Source organism: Dromiciops gliroides, chromosome 5 (assembly GCF_019393635.1).
Source record: "Dromiciops gliroides isolate mDroGli1 chromosome 5, mDroGli1.pri, whole genome shotgun sequence".
NCBI lineage: Eukaryota > Metazoa > Chordata > Mammalia > Microbiotheria > Microbiotheriidae > Dromiciops > Dromiciops gliroides.
In genome coordinates this window covers 101699599-101721925 of record NC_057865.1, presented here as the reverse complement: position 1 = coordinate 101721925, position 22327 = coordinate 101699599, and the positions used below count along the sequence as shown (strand labels likewise).

The 22327-nt window shown below is 45.3% G+C and overlaps 2 protein-coding genes across 3 annotated transcripts in view; one reads left to right on the top strand and one right to left on the bottom strand.

Annotated features, from left to right (window-relative positions):
- Positions 1-511: 511 nt before the first annotated feature.
- FAM131B (family with sequence similarity 131 member B) lies at positions 512-9755 on the bottom strand. Of its 2 annotated transcripts, XM_043965584.1 has the most exons (7): positions 9579-9755; positions 7238-7347; positions 6824-6859; positions 5934-6027; positions 5399-5596; positions 3999-4142; positions 512-3756 (listed from the first exon to the last, which is right to left on the bottom strand). In XM_043965584.1, the coding sequence occupies exons 1-7, from the start codon at positions 9604-9606 to the stop codon at positions 3290-3292; spliced, it is 1077 nt and encodes a 358-aa protein (XP_043821519.1). In that variant the 5' UTR covers positions 9607-9755; the 3' UTR covers positions 512-3289. The 2 variants fall into 2 exon arrangements, with proteins under 2 accessions (XP_043821519.1, XP_043821521.1); XM_043965586.1 differs by lacking the exon at positions 7238-7347 and having other exon boundaries at positions 517-3756; positions 9579-9712.
- ZYX (zyxin) overlaps positions 8975-22327 on the top strand; it is an 89032-nt gene continuing 75679 nt past the window's right edge. The window contains exon 1 of the mRNA XM_043965576.1: positions 8975-9410. The gene's annotated coding sequence lies outside the window, so the exon portion shown is untranslated. The remainder of the gene's footprint in view (positions 9411-22327) is intronic.

The following is a 22327-nucleotide window of genomic DNA, read 5'->3' as shown; positions in this document are numbered from 1 at the left end:
CCATGCCCATATATATACTTCAATACTGAAGTAAGTCTGAGTTTATATAATCTGTAATATCATATATATCTATATATAATTCTCTCTTTGATATATGTCATAGAATCTCTCTTGGGGTTGGAGGGGTGGTCATATTAAGAAAACATGCAAAGAAAAACTGGCCACGAAAGTGCGTGTTCCCCAGAGCTGGAAGACAGAACTTGTAGAATGTGTATGTATATGGGGTAAGGTCCTCATTTCCTGCCCCCTCCCCCAACATGCCCAGGAAGACTCCCTCCTTCATGGAAGGATGAGGAGGAGGGGAGGGGGTGAGTTGGTGAATAAAGGTATAGGTTTTTCCTTGTTGAGTTAAGTGAATATTGATTAAAAATGCCCCACTCCCACCCCATCATTAGCAAGAGCAATTTCATTCACAATATAAAAAAACAGCCCCCAGCTGCTGCAAAACGTGCTACAAGATCTGGTCCCCCAAAGAAAAGCACCCCAGAACCCCACCCCAAACATCCTCCCTTCTGCACATGCCCCTCCCCCCTACAAAAAGTCTATAATTAACCCCTCATGCAGTCCCCGCCGGCAAAATCAAGGGGCAGATCCTCCTCCTTTCCCCTTGAGTCCTAGAGACCCCCACCTAGCTCCCTATGTCTTATCCTTTAACATGCTGGGGGGTGCTTGTCAGGATGACAGATACCTTCTGGCCTGCAATGATCCATTTCCAGCATTCCTGAGCAGGCAGTCCTTCCAGAGATAAACCCACTGATTTACCCTTATTTTGGAATTTCCTCCCTGGCATGGGCTACTTGGTTTTGCCAGGAGGAAGGTTTGAGCCTTTAGCCTCTTCATTTCCTTCGCAATGGCCTCAACTAGAAAGGAACTGCAGGAAATGGACTTCACATAGGGTGGGCCTCTTTCTCCCTCTCTCAGGGGCCCAAAGGATCCTATATCCATAATGGGCCCAGGGACAGAGATGCAGACTTGGTCCAGAACAAAAAGGGAATGATATATTTCTGGATGGGCAAGGAGAAATACTGGATCCTGGCTAGAGAGGAGGGATGGAAGACTAGTTCTTAGGAGAGTAAGAGCAGGGGAGGCTGAGGGGGTGGTGGGGAGGCAGGACTTCAGAAAGCACCTGGGAATGCACTCCTCCTGTTGATGCCTCCGTGAGTCTGGTCACTCACGCTCACATACCTCTTCCTTTTCCAGGAATTGTTATTTAGGCAAGTCAGATAGCTAAACCTACCTCTACATGCCCCCCAAGATGTATTATTGGAATGACTGTCTCCCTTTCTTCTCCAAGTCCTCCAACCCCAGAGAAGACAGCTAGATCCGATCTGCCATGTGCTTGGTGGAAGGCGGTAGTCACAGAACAGGCAGACGACCACCCCAAACCCCTGATTCCAGAGTATAATCAGAAGGACCTCATGGGCAGCTCTGCTCTGGACCAGGCATAGGGCAACTGGAAAGAGCAGCTCCCTAAAGATGGCAAGCCACATAACACGGCCAGGAAGACTGCCCTAAGAGCAGTACCTGAGGAGCAAGGGGAGAGGGGAGAATGGTGGAGCTGTGGAATCTTAACTGACCCCCTAGACTTTCCTCCTTTCCAGGGTGCCTCCTTTTGCCAAGGATCTACATAACGAGTGGCACACTGGAGGCATGGAGGGGCGTATCGGTACAGAATGAGGGAGATAAAGGAGAGCAGAGTCCAATTTTATCTCCTGTACCCTAGTAGCTGCCTCATTCTCCCCTCCTCCCCTTTAGGAGTCTGAACTACCTATCAAAGCCCTGGGGTCCTTAGAGCTCAAACTTAGAGCCCACAGTAGACCTGAGAGGTCCCAAAGCAACCTAAACACTCTGGGGATGTCAGAGAACGAGGATTTCTGGACTGTGTGCCACAGAATCAGACCCTGCCCTGTGATGGGAGACACTCGATCCACTGCCTATTGGTCTGGAGTGGAAAGGGTTAATCCATGGACATAGCACCCTGTGGGGTGCAAGATGAAGGAGCAGAATTCCCAAGTCACCATACTGCCTCCATCCTCAGCAAATGACCCCACTCCAGTCTGGCTACTGGGACCCCCCCCCCCAGCCCTACCATCTCGCTCATCCCTGAGTCCCCAAGAAGATATAAAAATGTAGAAAAGGCAAAGAGAAAAGTGTAAACAGCTCCAGAGAGGGGAATGGATGGGGGACAGCCCCAAAACTCAGCCCCCCTTGCCAGGGCACCTGAATCAGTATAATGAGGCCATGTCCCACTTCTCTGCCCAGGGGTGGGCTCCCCAGACAGAAGCCAGGGCTCAGGGGGATGGGGATGAAAGAAGAGAAGGCTGACACCAAAGGCCAATCAATGCCAAAGCCACCAACCTAGTCAGGGCAGCCTTAGAGCTTTAGGGTCACCTCTCTGGCCAAAGCATGTTTTACATCCCAGATGCCAAGCCAGATCCAGCAGGTGATACTACTATCTCAGGACAAGGTCTTGACCTCCACAACAATGTCCTTTTTACCTGGATGAATCACAAGTGGACACAGCCAAGTGTCCTAGCAAACACATTACTGATCCTCAACCTCTGCCTGAGGCAGCTCCTTTATCCTGGCATTGAAAGTTTCTTCCAAGGAGAGAGCCACACTACCACTAGCAAGACGGGGATTCCTTTCTCTAGGTAGCTTCTGTGCCCACTTCAAAACTGGGCCCCTTGAAGTGGTATCCACTACAGCCATGGCCAAGCACCCAGGTTATCTGTTCCTTAGGGTAGGAATAATCTGGGACCATAGCCACAATGGACAGAGTCTGAAGAATAAGCCATACTGGGAGGGTGGCAAGGAGGCATCTAGGCAGCCAAGAGCCCAGGCCTGGAAGACTAAATTAAAGGAAATGAAGAATTGAGGTCCAGTCTGTATCCATAGGCTCTCTATTCCCAATCCAGTCTCTAAATCTGCAGATATTGTCTCCATCTCTATTGCCACAGGCTTCGTCTACAGTATGAATCAGTATTTGCAGGCCCCATGTATCACAGTCACAGCCTTGACAGTCTTTCTTTGCCCAAGGTTCCATGCCCACACAGCTGTTGTCTCTGTCTCAATGATCAGCCCCCAAATCTCTGGATCTTAAGCAAGGATTATTTCTTTTCTGACGCCTTCCATTGCTGGGGTCCCTGGGAACTCCTGGGTCCCTCACTGCCCTATGGCCCTGCCTTGGCTGTGTTTTGCCCTTTGCCCTCTGGATGTTTGATGCAGCCATGCCCCTCTGGTAAAATTGGGGAGGAGGAAGGCAGGAGTACACATGAATGGGAGAGAACTAATTGTTGGCCTCTCCCTCCTCCTCATCAAAGGACTGTACCCCTGAGGATGTAACGTCTGATACTTTCCGACTGAGAGCAGCAGATGCCTCGGGCTCTTCTCGTGGGGACAATGACTCCAGATCCCGGCATCCTGCATCTTCCTCCTCCTCAGCAGGCATTTGCCTCTTCTCAGGCAGTTCCCTTGCTGGGTCAATTCCACCCACTCCTGGAGCCCAGTCAGGGTCTCCTCCCAGTAAGGGTTGGGGCCCCTGGCCTGAGTGCCCAGGTGGAGGTTGGGAAGGCCCTACTTCATGCAGACTGGGCTGGGAGTCATCAAAGGCTGGACCAAGATAGGAACCAGTAGCTGGGGAGGCTATGAGAGACTGGTCACTTGCCTCCCAGGCATCTGAAGAACCCAAGCAGTACATGCCTTGGGATACGTAGGAATGTGGCCATCCATCCAATGGAGCCTGGGCTAGGGCATCTGTAATGAGAAGGATATAAGAAGGGGAGGTCATACAGGTCATAGGCAGGTAAAAAGGTCATAGGGAGCCATGGGGAATATAGAAGGCATGTGGGAGAATCATGGGGCAATGGGTGGTAGAAAGGACTGTAGGAACTAGAATGTCCATTGCGGTCTGGGCAGAAGTGACACGTTTGGGAGAGCTCAGGAGCCAGGAAGAGGTCCTGATCTTTAGGAAACAGGGTTCTGGAGTCATCTCTCACCCTGACTTTCCATCAGTTCCTGGTAGTTATCACTGTAGTTGCAGCCCAATGGCTCCTGGGCGGAATTAACACTCATATCTTCACCATCCATGGAAGACCAAGCCATGAGTGTGGCCTCAGAGATGGCAAACTGTTCCATGACCCCTGGGGAAGAAATAGGATGACTTATCACAGTGAACATTTCCATATAGAACTGGGGTCACCTCAATACATCTCTCAAATAGGGATAAAAAGGAGGGAAAATTACTAGGTGTTGTGACTGAAAAATTCTAAGAGAAAAGGGTAGAGGCTCTTGGCAAGGGGTCCCTGGGGATAAGGAAGTTGGAACTGAGGGGGATTTCCAGGGAAATGTACTCAAGAGATTAAGGCTGGGGAGAATCAGGTGTTCATGTGTGACTGTTTCTAGGAATAAGGATTGGAGAATTTCTGTGAAAAACTCCTAACAGATCACAGTTCTAGGTCTTCAACAGGGGCTCTATAGGTAAATCAGGGCTGGAGGACTTCAAAGGTCTTAATGGCGTGTGTGTGTAGTGGGGAGCATAAGAATTTCTCTAGGGACTAGATGAGGTTAGGGGTCCTGACTCTAAGGAAGATTGTACAGGGAGGAACTTTATTTTGCTCAATTCAAGTTCCTCATTAAATCAACTTCCCTTTTATATTAGCATTCCCATGCCCTCCATGTCCTTCTTGACCCAATACTCTAAGGCTGCTCTTTCCTTAGCTAGGGCTCAGAGCTCTGTTATATGTATTACCATCCTGGCACGTCCTCTCCAAGCAGGTCCTCTCAATATTCCCCACCCAAGGATCACAGAACTGTAAGACTAGAAAGGACTTTAGAGATTATTTCATCCAACACCTCCATTTTACAGATGAAGAAATTGAGGTGAAGAAGTACAGTGCCTTTCTGAAGATTACAAAACTAGTAAGGTACACAGCTTTGATTCAAACCTGATTCCATTGCTGACTAAAACCTGCCTGCCCTGTATCTCATACCCTTGGGACTCTACTCCCAATGCTATGCCCATTACATGTCATAGCTAGTTAATTTGATAAACTAATTTGTGACAATGTGCTAATAGATGAAGGATCACCACCATCCTCTTGTCTCCTTGGATAATGTGTGTTTGAACAGTGGCCTTCTGGGAACAACCTTTGTCTTTGTTTGCAAATATAGGGCATCAAGGGAGTCACATGGAGGGAATGTGAGACCAGGAAGAGAAATATTCTAGGGCAAATAGGCACTCAAACCCCACATAATTCTGTCTCTGCATAGGATCAACCTCAGGACAAGAAGACTTGAGTTGGAGAGGTCAGGGTGAGAAGTCAGGGGGACTTTTGAGTGATGTTTATCTGGGGCCAGGGAGTTGACTGAGGATGTCCAAGACTGGGGATGAAGATACCTGCAAGGAATCGAGCCTCCTTCTCGCCATCACTGAGGTCAGAGTAGGCATCCGTGTCTCTTCGGACAGACTCATGACTGTGCTGTGGTTGAGCAGCTGGAGCCTTCCCCCAGCCCTGCCATTCGATCATGTGGGCCACTCGACCTTGCCCCATGGCTGTAGGCTTTGTCACATGATCCTTCATGCTACGTGAGATCCCTAAGAAGCCAAAAGTACCCATTCCCTCCAGGCTATTACCCAGACCCCAAGTCAGACCCTCCAAACCCTCCCATAATCCATGACCCCCAACCAGTAGAACCTTACTACATAGGACTACCTCAGGGTGCTACCGATGGGGGACAATTTCTCAAAGGGCAGTAAGGATAAATAGAAGACTCTGAGAGAGAGAGAGTCTAGATAGCAAAGATAGGGATGGCATTGGGAGAAAATGGACAGAGGAAGCAATAGGTGCCAAGGATAAGGAGACATATAGTTGTTGGAAGGAGGATTCCATAAGTATAAATGGGCTATATGAGTCCCAGGGCTGGGCTCTCACCTGAGAAAGACGACTTGGCCAAGGCTCCAATACCATAGGCATTGGAGTTCCGCTTAAGCTTGGGAAGGATGGAGGTTGTGTCCTCCATGGAAAGCTGGGGGAGGGTGCAGAGAAACAAGGACAACGACAACAACAACAATAATAACAACTCACATTTATATAGTGCTTTAAGGTTTACACAGCGCTTTCAAAAATCCTGTGATGTAGGCAGTGCAGATATTATTTTCCACATTTTACCAGTGAAGACACTGAAGTTGAAGGAAATTAAATGACATTCCCAAAGGCACCTAATTAATGTGTTGGTGCTAGACAAAGGGAGTGTGTGTGTGTGTGTGTGTGTGAGGTGAGTGAATTCAGAGTGTCCAGGGGAAGGAATATGGGATTTTCAGGGTTATGTGAAAGGAGGCAGGGAGAAGATATTTTCCCAAGAACCCAAATGAAGTGGTCTTCTAAACCAAAAGGCAGTGTGTGTGTGTGTGTGTGTGTGTGTGTGCGTGTGTGTGTGTGTGTGTGTGTGTGTGTGTTTATCCATGAGGGTATGTACTCCTGAGCATGTGAGAGATTGAGCCAGGTCGAGAATGAATAAAGGTTAAGTAATGGAAGGAAGGGGAGTTCTGGGAGCACTTAAACCTTACTAGTGAAGTGACAGGACTAGAGAGAGGAGTCACAGTTAGGAGATGGAGGGATGAGTAAAGGTAGAAGGTCCCATGCTCTTCACTGGAACTCAGTATGACTAGAACTCAGGAATCCTGGTTCTAATTGGGCTGAGGATGATTGGAGTGGGAAGGGGAGAGGAAGAGGTACACTGTTCTCATATTGGGGGAGGAAAATGAAAAGGAAGTTAGGAGGGAAGAGGGTTAGGCCAGGAATTCTCCAGGACAAGTACTCACATTGATGCCATCCCAGGAGAAATCTGTTCGAGTTTGCTGTGAGGAGACACAATAAGAGAATACTTTGAAGAGGTGCTAGTGAGGGCTCTAGTTATTCCTTCCATAGAGCTCCATCTTCACTACATATCAGGGCCAACCATGGGTGGTGAAAAGGGACTGAGGCTAGTCTGGGGAGGGAATTCTGAAGCATTCTTGGAGAGGTATCAACCGAGAGGATAGGCAGGGTAACAAATGGTGAATTCTTGGGCAAAGGAATAGAGATCCTTTAGAGCAGGACCTAGGAAGGTTTAAGAGGGGTAGTACACTATACTACAGGTGCAAAGGATGGATCTCAGAGGGGCCTGGAGACATAAAGGAATTTCATGGTAGGTAGGGAACACTTGGGGTGGGGTTGGGGTGGGGTGAAGGCCTCACCTCAGTGGATGGCCGGTGGATGCTACTCCCATGCAGGGAGCTGGTGCTGTCCATGTTGATTTGGTCAACATCCTTCAGACCTTTCCAATCCACTGCAATCACCTCATTCCCTAGAGGTAGCCAGGGGCCAAAACTCAGCCTCTAGCCCCCCATACTCCATCTGGCACCACCATTGAATCTAATTTGGGTACCAGCTGAGCTCCACTTCTGTAGAAAGGTTCAGAGTTCCCATTCCAACAAGCTCCGCCACCCTCCCCCCCCCCCCAGCTCCAACTGGAAAAACTCTGCTCTACAATCCCCATGCCTTCTCTCTATTCCTCTATTTCATCATTCAATTACTACCCTTATTCCTCCCAACATTTGATAGTATTAATAGTAATAAAAATAAGCTGAATTTTAGCTTCAGATGAGCTAAACAGAGCACACTATTATAAATCAAAGAGAAAACTTTCCATTGGTTACTTTTTTCCCAGTAGGGGGTTACTAGTGAGGTGAACACAGAAATGAGGTGGTCAGTGCAAAGGATAGGATAGAGGAGTTTAGCCTAGGCTTGGGGAAGGCAGGATGAAGCTATTATTGAGGATTGGGAGTTATGATGGGAGGAAAGTTAAGGGCTGGGGAGGAAAGGAAGCTCTCGGCTCTGAACAAGGAGGCAGAGGGAAACTAGAGGAAGAAAGGGAAGACATAGAGAATCAAAGTCCCTCTCTTCCTGAGGTTCCCAGCTTGGGGAAAAGGTGAAACTAGTAGTATGGCTAGAAACAAGTCAGTGAAGAAGTTGCATCTTGGGCTCTGATAGCACCACTGGAACCCCTTGGTTGGGGCTAGGTCTCGGGGGAAGAGAAAATATTCAGTTTAAGATAGTAGTTGGTATAACTTGCATTGGATGGGGCTATAGGCAAAAAAAGACCATAAGAACAGCTGGGCCCCTTGAGTATGGAAAAGCTCCCTAATATTGTTAGGCTGTGTGTGAGAGTCTGGTAGTGGAGGACAGGGGAAAAGAATGGGCAGTCTCTGAGAATAAGAGAGAATTTGGGGTGGGTTGGAGGCCCAGAAATATGCTTAATCAGTGTAGGGATCCTTAAGGGTGGGGAGAGTGGGAGAGAAAGAGGAGGGGAGGTTGAATTTGTAGCAATAGGGAGAGCTGAGTCAGAGATGTGGGGGGCAGGAAGGGGGAGGGAGAAGGAGAGAAGGTAAGAGTATAGGAGGAGGGGGTATCCATGGAAATGAACAAGGTCTCAAAGAAACCAGGCTTCTGGACAGTGAGTAGTATTGGGAATTATTCTCTCAGCCTGAGGTTACTGAGGGCATAAGTAGGGGAAGTTGGGAATTGGGGATGAGAAAGAACCATTTTGGAGGTTGAGGAAGAGGGTTAGACTTTGCCAAGCTGTGTGAAGGGTGTGGGGGCAGTTTTCCTGAGATCTCTTTGGACCAGAAAGGAGCAAAGGGGAGGGAGGAGAGTAGGAGGAGCCTCCCTCTTCAACACCCCACCCCCTTAAAGCAGGTAAATAAAGTCAGGGTCCCACCCAACCTGCCCCCAACAACACAGGTGCTGTCTTCTCTGTTTTCCCCTTGATCCCTCACTCCCCCCCCCCCATAGTCAAATCCTTCCTTCCCTACACTTCTTCCTAACCCCATTCCCCTAGGACAAGGAACCCACCCACCTCCCTCAGTTACCGAATCCCCAGGGTTGATCCCGCCCCCGCCCCAGAGGAAAATGCACGTGAACAAAGCAAATCTGGGGGAGGAAAAAAGAAAAGGCAGAAGAGAGCAAAAGACAAGGAAGGGGCAAAACAGAGGGAGACATAGAAGGGAGGGGAGAAGAAAACGAGGTAGAGAAGAACCCCAAAGAGACTCAGAGAAACTGAGACAGGAGGCTGAGGGGAGACGGCACTTTGAAGAGGAGACTATTTTGGACATGAAAAGGAGGGGATGGATAGAAGGAGGCTGGGGGAGGGAGGATGGCTAAGGTGATGGAGCGATGAGGAAATAGGGGTGTAGGAGGGGGATGGAGGGAATGAGAGGAGGCTGAGAGAGTGATGGGGAAAGGGACAGAGGCTTGGGGAGATGGACGGACGGAGGATGGAATGAGAAAGGGAAAGAGAGAAAAAGGGAGAGAGAGAGACAGAGGTGGAGAGAGATGAAGTGAGAGAAGGATGGCAATCAGGAGGGAGAGGTGAGTGATGGAGAGAGGAATGGAGGCACGGGGGGCGGAGGGAGAGAAGGATGGAGAGAGGGATGAAGAGGGGTGAAGAGGAGCGAGATGGGGGAGGGGGAGGGCTGAGGGAGCAGGCTGAGAGGGGCTGAGCCCTGCCCCCGCCCACTCCCCCGCCGCGGTACCCACCCACAGTCCTGGAGCCGATGCAGCCCATGACTCCGGGGGGCCGGGGCCGGGGCCCTCACAGGAGCTGGGCGGGCGCTGCGGGGAGCACCCGGGGCCGTGCCGCCGCCCCAGCCGCTCTGCAGCGCCGCCGCCGTCTTCTCTGGGCTCCGGCTCCGCTCCCCCCTCCCTTCTCCTCCATCCCTCCCTCCGGCAGCCTCCGTCGCCGCTGCCGCCGCCGCCGCCGCCGCTGCCGCCGCCGCCGCCGCCGCCGCCGCCGCCGCCGCCGCTTCGCTCCCCCCGCCCCAGCCCAGCTCGACTCAGCTCCCACAGCGATGGGAGGGGGTGGGGCTGGGGATTGGCTGCTCCCCGGTTCTCCCCGCCCTCTGTCCCTTGCCCGCTACCTGCACCCAAATTCACGCTCCTTCAGGCTCCATGCTCTAGCTAGCCCGTGAGCTCTTTGGATGACTGTGTCTCCGTGTCTCCCATTCCCCTGAATTCGCTTTCCACGGTCACGACGCCCATCCTTCCTGCAGTCCCCCAGCCCAGCTTGGGGGGCGGGGGCGGGAGATCCCTCAAGGGAAACGTGGAATGAGGATGCGAATGCCCATTTTGGGTCTTAGGGCCCCATGTGGCTACACATTTAAGTATTGTTTGATTCATTGTTGGAGGAGAGGAGAGAAGGATTGGGGGAGGAAGGGGAGAGTGATTAAGGGCCTTGTCCCCCAGATCCCCACACATTTGCTTTCCTTCCAAAGATCACAACTGTAGACACATACACCAGGGTAATGATCTGCTGCTTTGCATTGTTCGTTTAGTGCTCCGTATGTGCTTGCCTTGTCTTCCTAACAAGACTATTAGGGCTATTGTGTTTTGCTTGGTTTTGACATTCCATAAGTATTTATTGACTGATAATCCAACCCTAAATCCGAGGGGAAGGAGCTAGAAGAGGGAGATAATCCAACTCAAGGACTATGTATTATGTATGTGTGGGAGAGGGGAAGGATTCAAACCCAAGTTTTTTAGGGTATATGAAAGAGAGAATTCAAACCCAGGACTGGATGGGGAGTGAAAGTTAACCATATTTGAAATTTGTTAAACGACTTTTGTAACAAATGAAAACATATATCCTTATCTTCTGACAGAGTAAATATTACATACCAGATCTCTCTTTCCACATTATATCCTTCCCCCATGTCATCAATAGTTCTCCAGGAGAGAGACTGGTCAGAGTTCTATTGTCCTTTAATGTTGATTTTGCTTACGATATTGTAATAATAACAACAATTCAGAAAGAATCTATTACGTTTACAAAACAAAATACATTTATAGAAAGCTTTATGGTTTGCAAAGTACTTTATGTGTATTTACATTTGAGCCCCACCACAACCTTGTGAAGTAGATCCTGCAATTATTATGACCACGCCCATTTTATAGATGAGGAAATTATTATTCAGAGAAGCAATTTATATAGCTAGCAATGGTCAGGGGTGGGATTTGAAGCCAAATATTTCAAGTCCCATCTTCTAGTGATTATATACATTGCCCTCCTGGTTCTGCCTATTTTGCTGTGTAACAGTTCATGTGTCTTCCCATATGTCTCTGAATTCCTCATATACCTTGTTCTAACACTATAATATTCCATCTATTACATTCCCATACCACGATTTCTTCAGTCATTCCCATTCAATAAGGCACCCACTTTGTTTCCAGTTTTTCACTACCACAGAAAGTGCTGCTGCACAAATATTTTGGTGCACATGAGGAATTTCAGTCTGTCTTTGAACTAACTCACTGTGGGCATACACTGAAAGAAGATCTCAGAGTCTTGGTAGGCTTGATGGCTGGGCTGAATGTCAAAAAATAAAATGTAATGAGGATAAATGTAAAGGCATGCATATGGGTTAAAAAAATCAACTGCATGGGGACAGGAGGGGGAAGATGTGGCCAGCCTATAGTTTGTGTAGGAAAAGACCCTGGGGTGTTTAGTGGACTGTAAGATCAATATGAGTCAATAGTGTGTTATAACAGCCTTTTTTTAATTGGTAAATTTTTATTAATTGGCAAATCTGATGGTCTTTTTGCAGTTCTTCTTCTTCTGTTTGCAGTATTTGAAACTGTTGACCAGCCTCTTTTCCTGTCTATTGTGTGTTCTCTGGGTTTTCTTGTAGCATACTTTCTTTCTTTCTTTCTTTTTTTTTAGGGCAATGAGGGTTAAGTGACTTGCCCAGGGTCACACAGCTAGTATTTGAACTCAGGTCCTCCTGAATCCAGGGTTGGCACTTTATCCACTGTACCACCTAGCTGCCCCCATAACAGCCTTTTAAAAAGTGAATTCAATCTTAGGCTGCATTAATGTTAAAAATATATATGTTTTTCTAACATAGGAGGTTAGACCAACCTCTTAAACATAACTGTGGCAGGAGTGTCTGTAGTGTTCTGAGGCTCAATGCAAATGACTACTGAGCCATTTGTGAATAGGAACATTTGGAGAACTGTGACACCATTAGGAAATCTTACTTTTGCCTCAAAGCTAAGAGATTCCATGACAAATAAGATGTGGTCCCTGAGCTCAGGGAGCTTAAAATATAGGAAGGAAGATTATATAGGTACACAAATAACTAAAACACAAAACAGCTCATGATAAGTAAAAAGTGCAATGAATGTTCTGAAGGAGCAATCCTTTTTAGTTGACAGAGGGGGGTCTGGAGAAGCTTTGTGAAGGATGGGAAATGCATGGGTATAGTGGAAAGAGTACTATACTTGAAATCAGAACTTGTCCAAATCTAGACTTACTAGCTGTGTGATCACGGGCAAGTCAAACTTTCTCTGCCTCAGTTTCCTTCTCTATAAAATAAGAGTTGTAATGGCTATGGGCAGCTAGGTGGCACAATAGGTAGAAGGGTGTGCATTGGAGTCAGGAATACTCACTCATCTCTGAGTTCAAATCTAGTCTCAGACACTTAGTAGCTGTGTTACCCAGGGCAAGTCACTTAGCTCTGCCTCAATTTCCTCATCTGTAAAATGGGCTGGAGAAGAAAATGGCAACCCACTCCAATATCTTTGCTAACAAAACCCCAGATGGGGTCACAAAGAGCCAGACACAGCTGAAACAACTGTATAGCAACAATAGTTATAGTTGAATTACTTGCTTCACAGTATTGATGTAAGGAAAGGAATTCCAAAACATTAAAATACCGTGTGAATGCGAGCTATTATTTGAATTTAGTCTTGAAAGATGGTTAGGATTTTAATAGGAAGAGATAGGGTTAGAGGGCATCTCATGCTTAGGGACTGGCATGAGCATAGGCTTAGCTACAGGAGCTCGCATGTCCTGTGGCCAAAGAATAATCCAATTTGACTGAAGAATATAATATATGATGGAGATTAGTGGTTGATGAGGCCAGAGGGACAGGTTGTACCAGATTCAGAAAGACTTGCATGCCAAGCTAAGGGTCTTAAATATTAGAAAACCAGGATGTATTGAAGGGCTTTTGATCAGGGGAATGACATGATATCAGTTTTGTAGTTACGTTATAGTAGAAAGAGCACTAAATTTGGAATCAAATAATTTGAGTACAAATCTGGGATTTCAATTTATATCTATGCAAATCATTTTGCTGATAGGGGCTCATATGTAAACAAATATGTAAAATGAGAGAATTGGATGGGATTATCTAGTTATACCTAGATCTGTCGGATCCCTTCCAGCTCTAAGTCTATGATTCTATGATAAAATTATTTTTATCATCCTGAATGGCTGGTGAGTCTCTAATTCATGCATCCTACTATTCATGATTTTGAAATAAGTTCTGCTTGAATTTTCCCCATGCTCCATATTTACCACTACCTGGGTATTCTCAAATCTTCTGGTTTCATCTGGTCTTTCTACCTCACCATCTTCTTCTGTCTGAAGGTCATGACTTTTGTTCACCCAGTCTTCCTCAGCTGTGAAATGAAGGATACCAACAACTATTATATGACAGCAAAGAACTTTAACGTCAATATCTCATTATATCAAAGTGGGGAAGATATTATCTTGGCCAAGAAGTTCACAGTGTCTCCCTTTTATTATATTTTAACTGAATTTCCATCCACAAAAACTGTAGCATTTCATTAGTTCATTATTTTAGAACTCTTCCTGGACACAATGGTGCCAGATAGGAGTAAATAGGTATACCTGGTGGGAAGAGAATAAAAGAGGGAAGGCCCATGCCAAGCCTAACAATTACCTAAAAGATGTCCACCTCACTGTGGCTGAGTTCTCTTATAAGAAAACTCTGGTATATCTCCTTGGGGGAACTCCTTTTTCGTTACCATATTTAAGACACTATCCATGATGGCAGCTGAGTGGCATCAGAAAAGGTTGATTCAGACACCTGGTTGGAGGTCCACAGTACTATGCACATTTACTAACTACCTACATGTTCAGCTGAACTTTCATATTGCCACAGTCAAACCAAGCCTACTATATCTTTCATCTTCCCTAACCCAAGACTAATCCCTCCATCAATCTTGATACCAGGGCAACTGGAGTAATGGTGACAGTGTAGTTTATGTACATGGTAGGAAGTCCAAGGAACCTTAGAAAAGTAGTAGGAAACAGCTGTGGTACTTTTTCACTCACTTCACTAGCAGTGCGCAGTCATGTTCCCAGCCCCTTTTCCCTGAAGATTGTAGAAAGTTATTTTATTTTTAATTTTAAAAAATTATTATTGACATTTATTGTTGTTATTGTTCAGTCATTTTTCAGTTGTGTCCAACTCTTTGTTATCCCATTTGTGGTTTTCTTGACAAAGATACTGGAGTAGTTTGCCATTTCCTTCTCTAGCTTATTTTACAGATGAAGAAACTGAGGCAAACAGGGTGAAGTCTCCAGGGTCACATTGCTAGTGTCTAAGATTGGATTTTAACTCAGGAAGATATCTTCCTGACTCTAGACCTAGCACTCACTATGCCAACTAGCTGTCCCCAAATATGTAATTGACATATTTTGTTTTTGTTTCGTGAGACAATTGGGGTTAAATGACTTGCTCAGGGTCACACAGCTAGTAAGTGTCAAGTGTCTGAGGCCGGATTTGAACTCAGGTCCTCTTGACTCCAGGGCTGGTGCTCTATCCACTGTGCCACCAAGCTACCCCCATATTTTGTTTTAAAAATCAGCAGTATAGGAGCAGCTAGGTGGTGCAGTGGATAAAGTACCAGCCCTTGAGTCAAAGAGTACCTGAGTTCAAATTCGGCCTCAGACACTTGACACTTACTAGCTGTGTGACCCTGAGCAAGTCACTTAACCCCCATTGTCTGCCCCCCCAAAAATCAGCAGTATATATCCCTTCATCTCTCTTCTCCACTAAGCCATACCTGGTAACAAGGAATTAAAAAAAAAGAGGGGGGAAAAAAGGCAGTTCAGCAAAACTTACCAAAACATCAGTGGAGTCCAATAGTATATATGAAGTTCCACACTCATTGCCCAGCACCTTCTCAAAGAAAATTGGAAAGCGTGCTTTTCTCATATCTTTTTGGTAATTTTAATTACATAGAATTTAGTTTCTGTTGTTTTGAACTGTTCCACGTTGAAAATTGAATTGGTCTATTAAGGCCATTCTAGGGAACATGTTACTGGAACGCTCCTGGAAACTTTAAGGGACTCCAAGGATATGGTGACTCAGTGCTCCAGCCTTTTGGGATGACATTTCCTGGCTACTTCTGGCCATATGATAGCCCAATACTGAAAGGACGAAAGAAAACCCCAAGCAGTCCCTTTGTCTTCTCCCAGTTCTGACAGTGGCTGGGAGGTAGGGCTTTGTATCATTTAAAAGAAGATATAACTTCTGACTGGTTTGCTCTCTCTTCCTTGAGTGTCCCAGGTTGTATAAAGTAACTCCAAGGCCTCCGGTGAGGATGAGGACTAAGCTAGCCATTTCTCACCCTGGTATCATGGCAATGCCCTCACTTGTCAGCTAGAAGAGGGGTGCTCCACTTGGGGAACTTGAGGCTGGACCCCTGGCTGCTTTTTATGCTTTGTGTTTCCTTTCTTGAATTGGTGCCTGAGCATCAACCTTGAGATGGATGTGAAAGTGGTCTTGTGGGTTCCAGAAAAGTTCATTCAGCTCTAGCTGACTAATAGGAAGGTGAGTTTCTTCATCAGACCACCAGCCGAATTACTGAGAGTGATTTGGATAATGTGTAGAGGAGAGGTGAAATGTAGCTATGTCTATTCAACAGTCTCACATCCTCCTTTATGTTCTTAGGAGGCTTAATCATCAGCATCCTGGAGAGATCATAACAAAAGTTACTGAATTCTATTTTAAGTGATTCTGTTAATGTGTGCTATGAGTCTTTTGTGTTTTAGCAAAAAATACCTGTCCAATATCTGATTTATATTTTGCATTAAATACCTTTCTACTCACCTTTTTTAGGTGAGGGAGGCCTTAGACATGAGCTAAAATCTACCTTTTAAATTGTCTCTAGGACCCACAGAGTGTGAGAAAAGGAAGTTCAGCCTTCCTTTCATTAGGTGTTGGACTTCTGCAATACTGAAGCCGTCCCACTGTGTAAATGGGTTCAGGGCAGAGAGGCTCCTCTCCTTACAGGAGAAGGGAGTGGGCTGTTTATATATAGTTGTGGTCATTTTGTATTTTGTTTCCTTGGTTTTGCTTCTGCATCTAGTTTATAAAAATTCATGGGAAAACATTTTAGTTAAATATATGAAGTGGCGGATTGAACTGAAAGCCATGGTCAAGTGGTGGAGAAGTTACCATGAGGGGCACCCAAGTGTTGGAGACATCAGACACTCTCTTCTCTGTTGAGTCTCTACTTCTGGTCCTACTTGGTGGAGAATTAGAGTGCTTCCCTCACCTCTCTTAGCTCTTATCTCATTTTAGCAATGGGATCCTCTCCCTTTTGCTCCTTTCTTTGGCTTAGAAGCCTATGTTTTTAACTCCTGTGGTGATGCTCTTCCTGCCTGTTTGTTTGCTTTATAACAGATCTTGATGTCTGGAGGAGCTGCTCCTAGCTCTTGGACTGACTGCAATTTCTTTAAGGAATGGAAAGCTGAACTCTGGCTACACCTCTTGAAGAAGAGTTGTAGAAAAAAGCTTTCCATGATTCTAAATGCTTTCTGCTGCTTCAAAAACCGCACAAATATGAGTTTCTCCATCACAGACATTTCAATTCTGTAAGGGCAGAAGAATGAACCTACAAATTACCAGTAGATACTGGAAGATTGTAGGAGTTTTACCAGAATGGGGTTGGCCACTCTCAAATGACACCTGACACATTCCTCGTGATATAAATACAAAACCTTTAGATTCCATGGGTTTCTAGGAGGATGAATACTTTCTGGAAAACCTACAATGTTCCAGAAATACTCTTGCCTCTTCCCATGCCACCCTTCTGTTATTCACACATATTAAATACATGTTGATTAAATGCATGGATGAGGAAAGATTTGGTAGCTCAACTACTCTCTGACCAACAACATCCCAAGAGAACTTTTCACCATTTGTTCTACAGATGGCACCAAGAGAATTTGGAAGAACAGAATGCATAGCATCCCTTTCTCAGTTACTTTGCTCCCTTACAATGGAAAGGGATGCAGAGGCCATTTCTGTTAGAAGATGATGAGAGAGGGCAGCTAGGTGGTCAGTGGATAGAGCACCGGCCCTGGAGTCAGGAGTACCTGAGTTCAAATCTGGCCTCAGACACTTAACACTTACTAGCTGTGTGACCCTGGGCAAGTCACTTAACCCCAACTGCCTCACTAAAAAAAAAAAAAAAAAAAAACCAACAAAAAATTAAAAAAAAAAACCCAGAAGATAATGAGAGGTTATGTTTCTAGAGATTTTATCTTCCCTTTTCATTAGACTATCAAAAGGAGTTAGATTCTGGTTAATCCTTGGTTCTTCTATTTCTTATGCTAGAAAGGGTTTATGCTAGATATAGGGGCATTGTGGTCCTTCATGTGAGCAATCCAAGGAAACTGATTAAGTAGGGGAATTGTAGATTGTAGGAGATAGAGATGAATGCAAGATCTTGGAAGATATTGACAGGGGTTGACTGGGTGTGAGGGCCCATGAGAAATGGGAATATAGTGTTACAATAAAGAAGCAGTATACTTTTCCAATGTACATTGCAGCCAGTGGCCTCATGTCATATCTCTGCTGATGTTGACTGGCTGGGATGACAGAGGAAGGGTAAGCAAATCACAGGCATCCATTCATTGGGGACTTTGGTAACTGAATCTTGGAGATATTTGCATTCATTCTGAGGTGAAAAGACCTCTCCCTCTCTCTCATCAGATTGTCTGCATGCTCTTCTCTGGTTTAACCTGAGAGTTTGAGAAGAAAAGTGGCTGAAAGTACATTACAAGTTATCAGGAGTATCTTTTTGGAGAAGCCAACAGGAAGAAGTCTTGAAGACTTGCCACTTGCTCTAAAGCAACCAAGTTGTCAGCAGTAGAAATGTCCCCAGCAGACACAGTGGCTGGAAAGGATGTACTTGGATTAATTGTCTTTTTTTTCTTGTTGTGTCTGGTATCGATCGTGGAGAATGGCTATATCTTTGTAGTGTTGGTCAGTGAATGGACACGGTATGGGACGCTTCCTCCATGTGATAGGATCTTAACCTTATTGAGTGGATCTCGCTTCCTCCTGCAGTGGGTGGTATGTGGAAAAAACCTGTACATCTTGTTCTATCCATTGGCTTTCCCGTATGACCCTGTACAACAGTACCTTTCCTTCCATTGGGATTTTTGGAACTCTGTCACCTTATGGTCCTCTGCTTTGCTCAGTGTCTTTTATTGTGTGAAAATCACAACCTTCACCTACCCTGCTTTCCTCTGGCTGAAATGGAGGATCTCAGGGTGCATGACCTGGCTATTGCTTGGCTCCCTTGGCCTCAGTTTTGCTATTGCCTGCCTGTTTTTCATAGGCAACCACCATCTTTATTCTATCTACAAAACGAGGAGTCTCCCATATGGGAATTGCACTGGGGAAATTTTGAAAAGAAAATTGGATACTCACTACTTTTTCCCTCTGAAAGTAATTACTTCATCAATTCCAGCCACCATCTTCTTCATCGGTATGTTTTTGCTTATCACTTCCCTGGAGAGACACAGAAAGAAGGCGCTACATGGCAATTCTGGCCTCGGGGACTTTAGGACCCAGGCACACACCAAAGCTCTCAAGGCACTCATCTCCTTCTCCATCCTATTTGCCTCTTATTTTTTGGCAACAATGGTCAATTCTTCAAACATCTTACCCTCTTTGAAGTCATGGTACTGGGGATGGCAGGTTTTGATTTACCTGTGCACGGCAATCCACTCCATGATTCTCATCCTCAATAACCCCAAGCTAAGAGGCATTCTGGAAAAGAAGAGCTCCTTGAGAGACAGGGCATTCTAAGTGCCAGCGGATAAAAGACCACAGGGAGATCCCTGGGTCCACAGATTCAGAAGACAAGTTCCCCTTGCCCATTTCTCTAACAATCCTTACTTTCCCAGTCTTCCAATGAGATAGCATTACAAGCCTGATGGAAAGAAGAAGGGAATATGGACGTCTCCAGCGTACCAAGAGATGAACAGGCACCACTGATGTATACACAGAGGGAGAGAGGACCACATGGCTATGCTCTGGCTATATCTATTTTGTGATATTTGACTTTTCAAGTCAAACAATCTTCAACTTACATTTTCCTACTGCCTTGTCTTCCTGTAGCAAGAATCTTCATTCTGGGAATTGGTCATGTGGATGCTCACTCACTCCTTCATTTCATCTGTGGAATCAGCCTGGAGAAGACATTTAGTGAAATGGCATCCCATTTTCCTAGGTCAGCCTGCAACTGGGAATATGCCTTCTTTCCTACATTAAAGTGTTTCCCTGCCTGTTATCTGTTAATGCAACGTCTACCTGGTTCCTCTGTGAAGTCTTCCTCAGAAACAACAAGGTATAAAAGGAAAGGGTGCAGCACGTGGAATTAGGGAACTGGGATTTGAATTTTGGCATTACCACTTACTGCCCATGGGGCCTTGAGTGAGTCATGTCACTTTTCTAAGTTTCAGTTTCTTCATTTGGAAAACAAGGGGGTTGGATTAGATGATTTCTAAGGTCCTTCTAGCTCTGAACCCATGATCTAATAAGAGAAAGTACTGTTTCTCATTTGCTGATGGATACTAATTCAACAGCATCTTTATCATCTTTGTGGCTTGTGCCTATTCGCTATTTAAACATTCAAGGGTGTGATTATCTTCTATTACTATATCTGTTTTTAATTGCTTTTCAGTTGTGTTTGACTTTTTGTGACCTCATTTGTGGTAGGATGTGGCTCCAGTACTGAGCCTGGAGTCAGGAAGACCTGAGTTCAGATCTAGCCTTGGATAGTTACCAGCTGTGTAACCCTGGGCAAGTCACTTAACCTCAGTTTGCCCCAGTTTCCTCATCTGTAAAATGGGGATTAATAATAGTACCTACCTCCCAAAGTTGTTCTGAGGACCAAATGAGATAATAATTGTAAAGTGCTTAGCATAGTACCTGGCACATAATAAGTACTACATAAAAATTTGTGATTATTATCCACAACAACGTAAGGGTATCCCAAACGGCCAAGAGAAGCCACTGCCTAAGGGAAGATCCTGTGGAGGAGTGGTACAGAAGGTTCTGTGAATGTAGCTTGAGGAAAGCTACCCTGGTAGAAGAAGACTGCTCACTCCTGGATTTCAAGCGGCAATGGGAAACACTTATTGTGGTATCTTTGGACCTTGGATTACTTTAAGTTACTTGTGGCAGAATATTTAATTTTCATCGTTTTTATTTTCTTTTGATAACCAATCTTTGCTATGGTATTCCAGAATACTTGTACTTATAAGTTAGAAGCTGATACTAGTCTTTTGGAATCTCTGGCAGAGATTTTCCCCAGATTTTGGGGTTTGGTCTTCAGGCAAAATGAATTTGATACCTGGGCACTTCATTTTTTGCAATCAGTTTTCTTTTACATCACTGAATTCCCTGAGTCCCCCCACCCCCATAGAACTTTCTCTCTTATAATAAAAAGAAACAGTTTATTAACCAAAAAAAATGCATCAAACATGTCTGACAGTACGTGCAGGATTCTGCATCCTCCTCATTTCTATCAAGAAGAGGGAAGAAGCAGTTTCTTGATTGTCTTCTGGAATCAAGATTGATCATTACATAACTCTAAATTCTGATGTCTTTTAGTATTATTTTCCCTTATACCGTTGTTTCGATTGTGAATGTTGCTCTCTTGTTTCGTATAAGTTCTTTAGGCCAGACTCTCATGAATAGGTGACCTCCTCATAAAGGCCAATCCCTCTACCCTACCCTTAATTCTACTACCTCCCATCTTCTCCGGCAGAGCACCCTCCATTATTATTCCCTCCTGCCTCTAATCTTCTTCTATTAGTCCCTTACCTACTATCTATAAATGTATCCAAGTCTCTCCCATCCTTAAAAAAATCCTCACTAGACTTTACAATCCATACTACTTTTTTTTTTTTTTTGGTGAGGCAATTGGGGTTAAGTGACTTGCCCAGGGTCACACAGCTAGTAAGTGTTAAGTCTCTGAGGGTACTCCTGAATCAAGGGCGGTGCTTTATCCACTGCGCCATCTAGCTGCCCCTCCATACTACTTTTTGTCTTATGTCCCTCTCCCTTTTCGACCATTCTCCTTGGAAAAAAACAAACAAACAACTGTCTGCACTTGTTGCCTCCATTTCTTCTCCAATCTCTCTCTCTCTCTCTCTCCAAGAAATGAGGGCTAAGTGACTTGCCCAGGGCCACACAGCTAGTAAGTGTCAAGTGTCTGAGGTCAAATTTGAACTCAGGTCTTCCTGAAACCAGGGCCGGTGCTTTATCGACTGCGCCACCTAGCTGCTTCCTCTAGTTCTCTTCTAAAACCTCTGTAATCTGGCTCCTAACTTTACCATTCTGCCCCGAAGGTAGTGGTAATCTTTTAATTGCCAGGTCTAAAGGTTTAAACTCAATCCTCCTTCTCCTTGATCTCTACGACATCTGACACTCTTTGGTCACCCTGTCCTCCTTTCCTTGGGTTTTCATAATGCTGCTCTCTCTTGGTTCTCCTGTGTGTCTGATGGCATCTTCTCAATCTTTGCTTGATTATCATCCAAAGGCGCATCCCCTAACTCTGGGTGTATCCTAAAGCTCTGTATTGGCCCTTTCTCTCTTTTCTCTCTCTGCTCTTCCACTTAATGACATCATCAGCTCTCAAGGGTTTAAGAGCCATCTTTAAGTAAATGCTTCCTAGAGCTATGGATGCACCTTTAGGCATGCACTCTCCATCAAGTTCCAATCCCACATCAACTGCTTGTTGGACGTTTCAAATTGGATCTTCCATAGGCATATCACATTAAAAAACAAACACCTTGTTATCTTTTGCCCCAAACCTACCCCTTTTCTGGACTTTCTTATTACTGTCTAGGGGATCTGAATTAATCAGGTTAACAAACTTAGTGTCATTAGTTCTTCACTCTTACTCCACAGGTATAATAACTTGTCAATTATTGTCAATTCTCAAACGTCTCTTGCTTCCTTTACTTTCTCTCCACGAACACATCCATGATTTGAGGGCCGGATCTGAACTGGGTACTTCATTACCTGTCACCTGGACTATTGAAAGAGCCTCCTAATTGGTCTCACTACCTTAAATTATTCCCCATTCCAATCCCTCTTCCACAAGGCTGCCAAAGTGATTTTCCTAAAGGGAAAATCTGACCATAACACCACCTCACTCAATAAACT

Bases quoted from the DNA above. Each gene is read 5' to 3' on its own strand.
- FAM131B (XM_043965584.1), bottom strand. From the start codon at position 9,606: ATGGGCTGCATCGGCTCCAGGACTGTGG. The intron at 6,860-7,237 runs GTGAGGCCTTCA...GTCTCCTCACAG, and splicing joins TCCACCGGCCATCCACTGAG to CAAACTCGAACAGATTTCTC. The intron at 3,757-3,998 runs GTGAGAGATGAC...TTCTCATTACAG, and splicing joins GGAACTGATGGAAAGTCAGG to ATGCCCTAGCCCAGGCTCCA.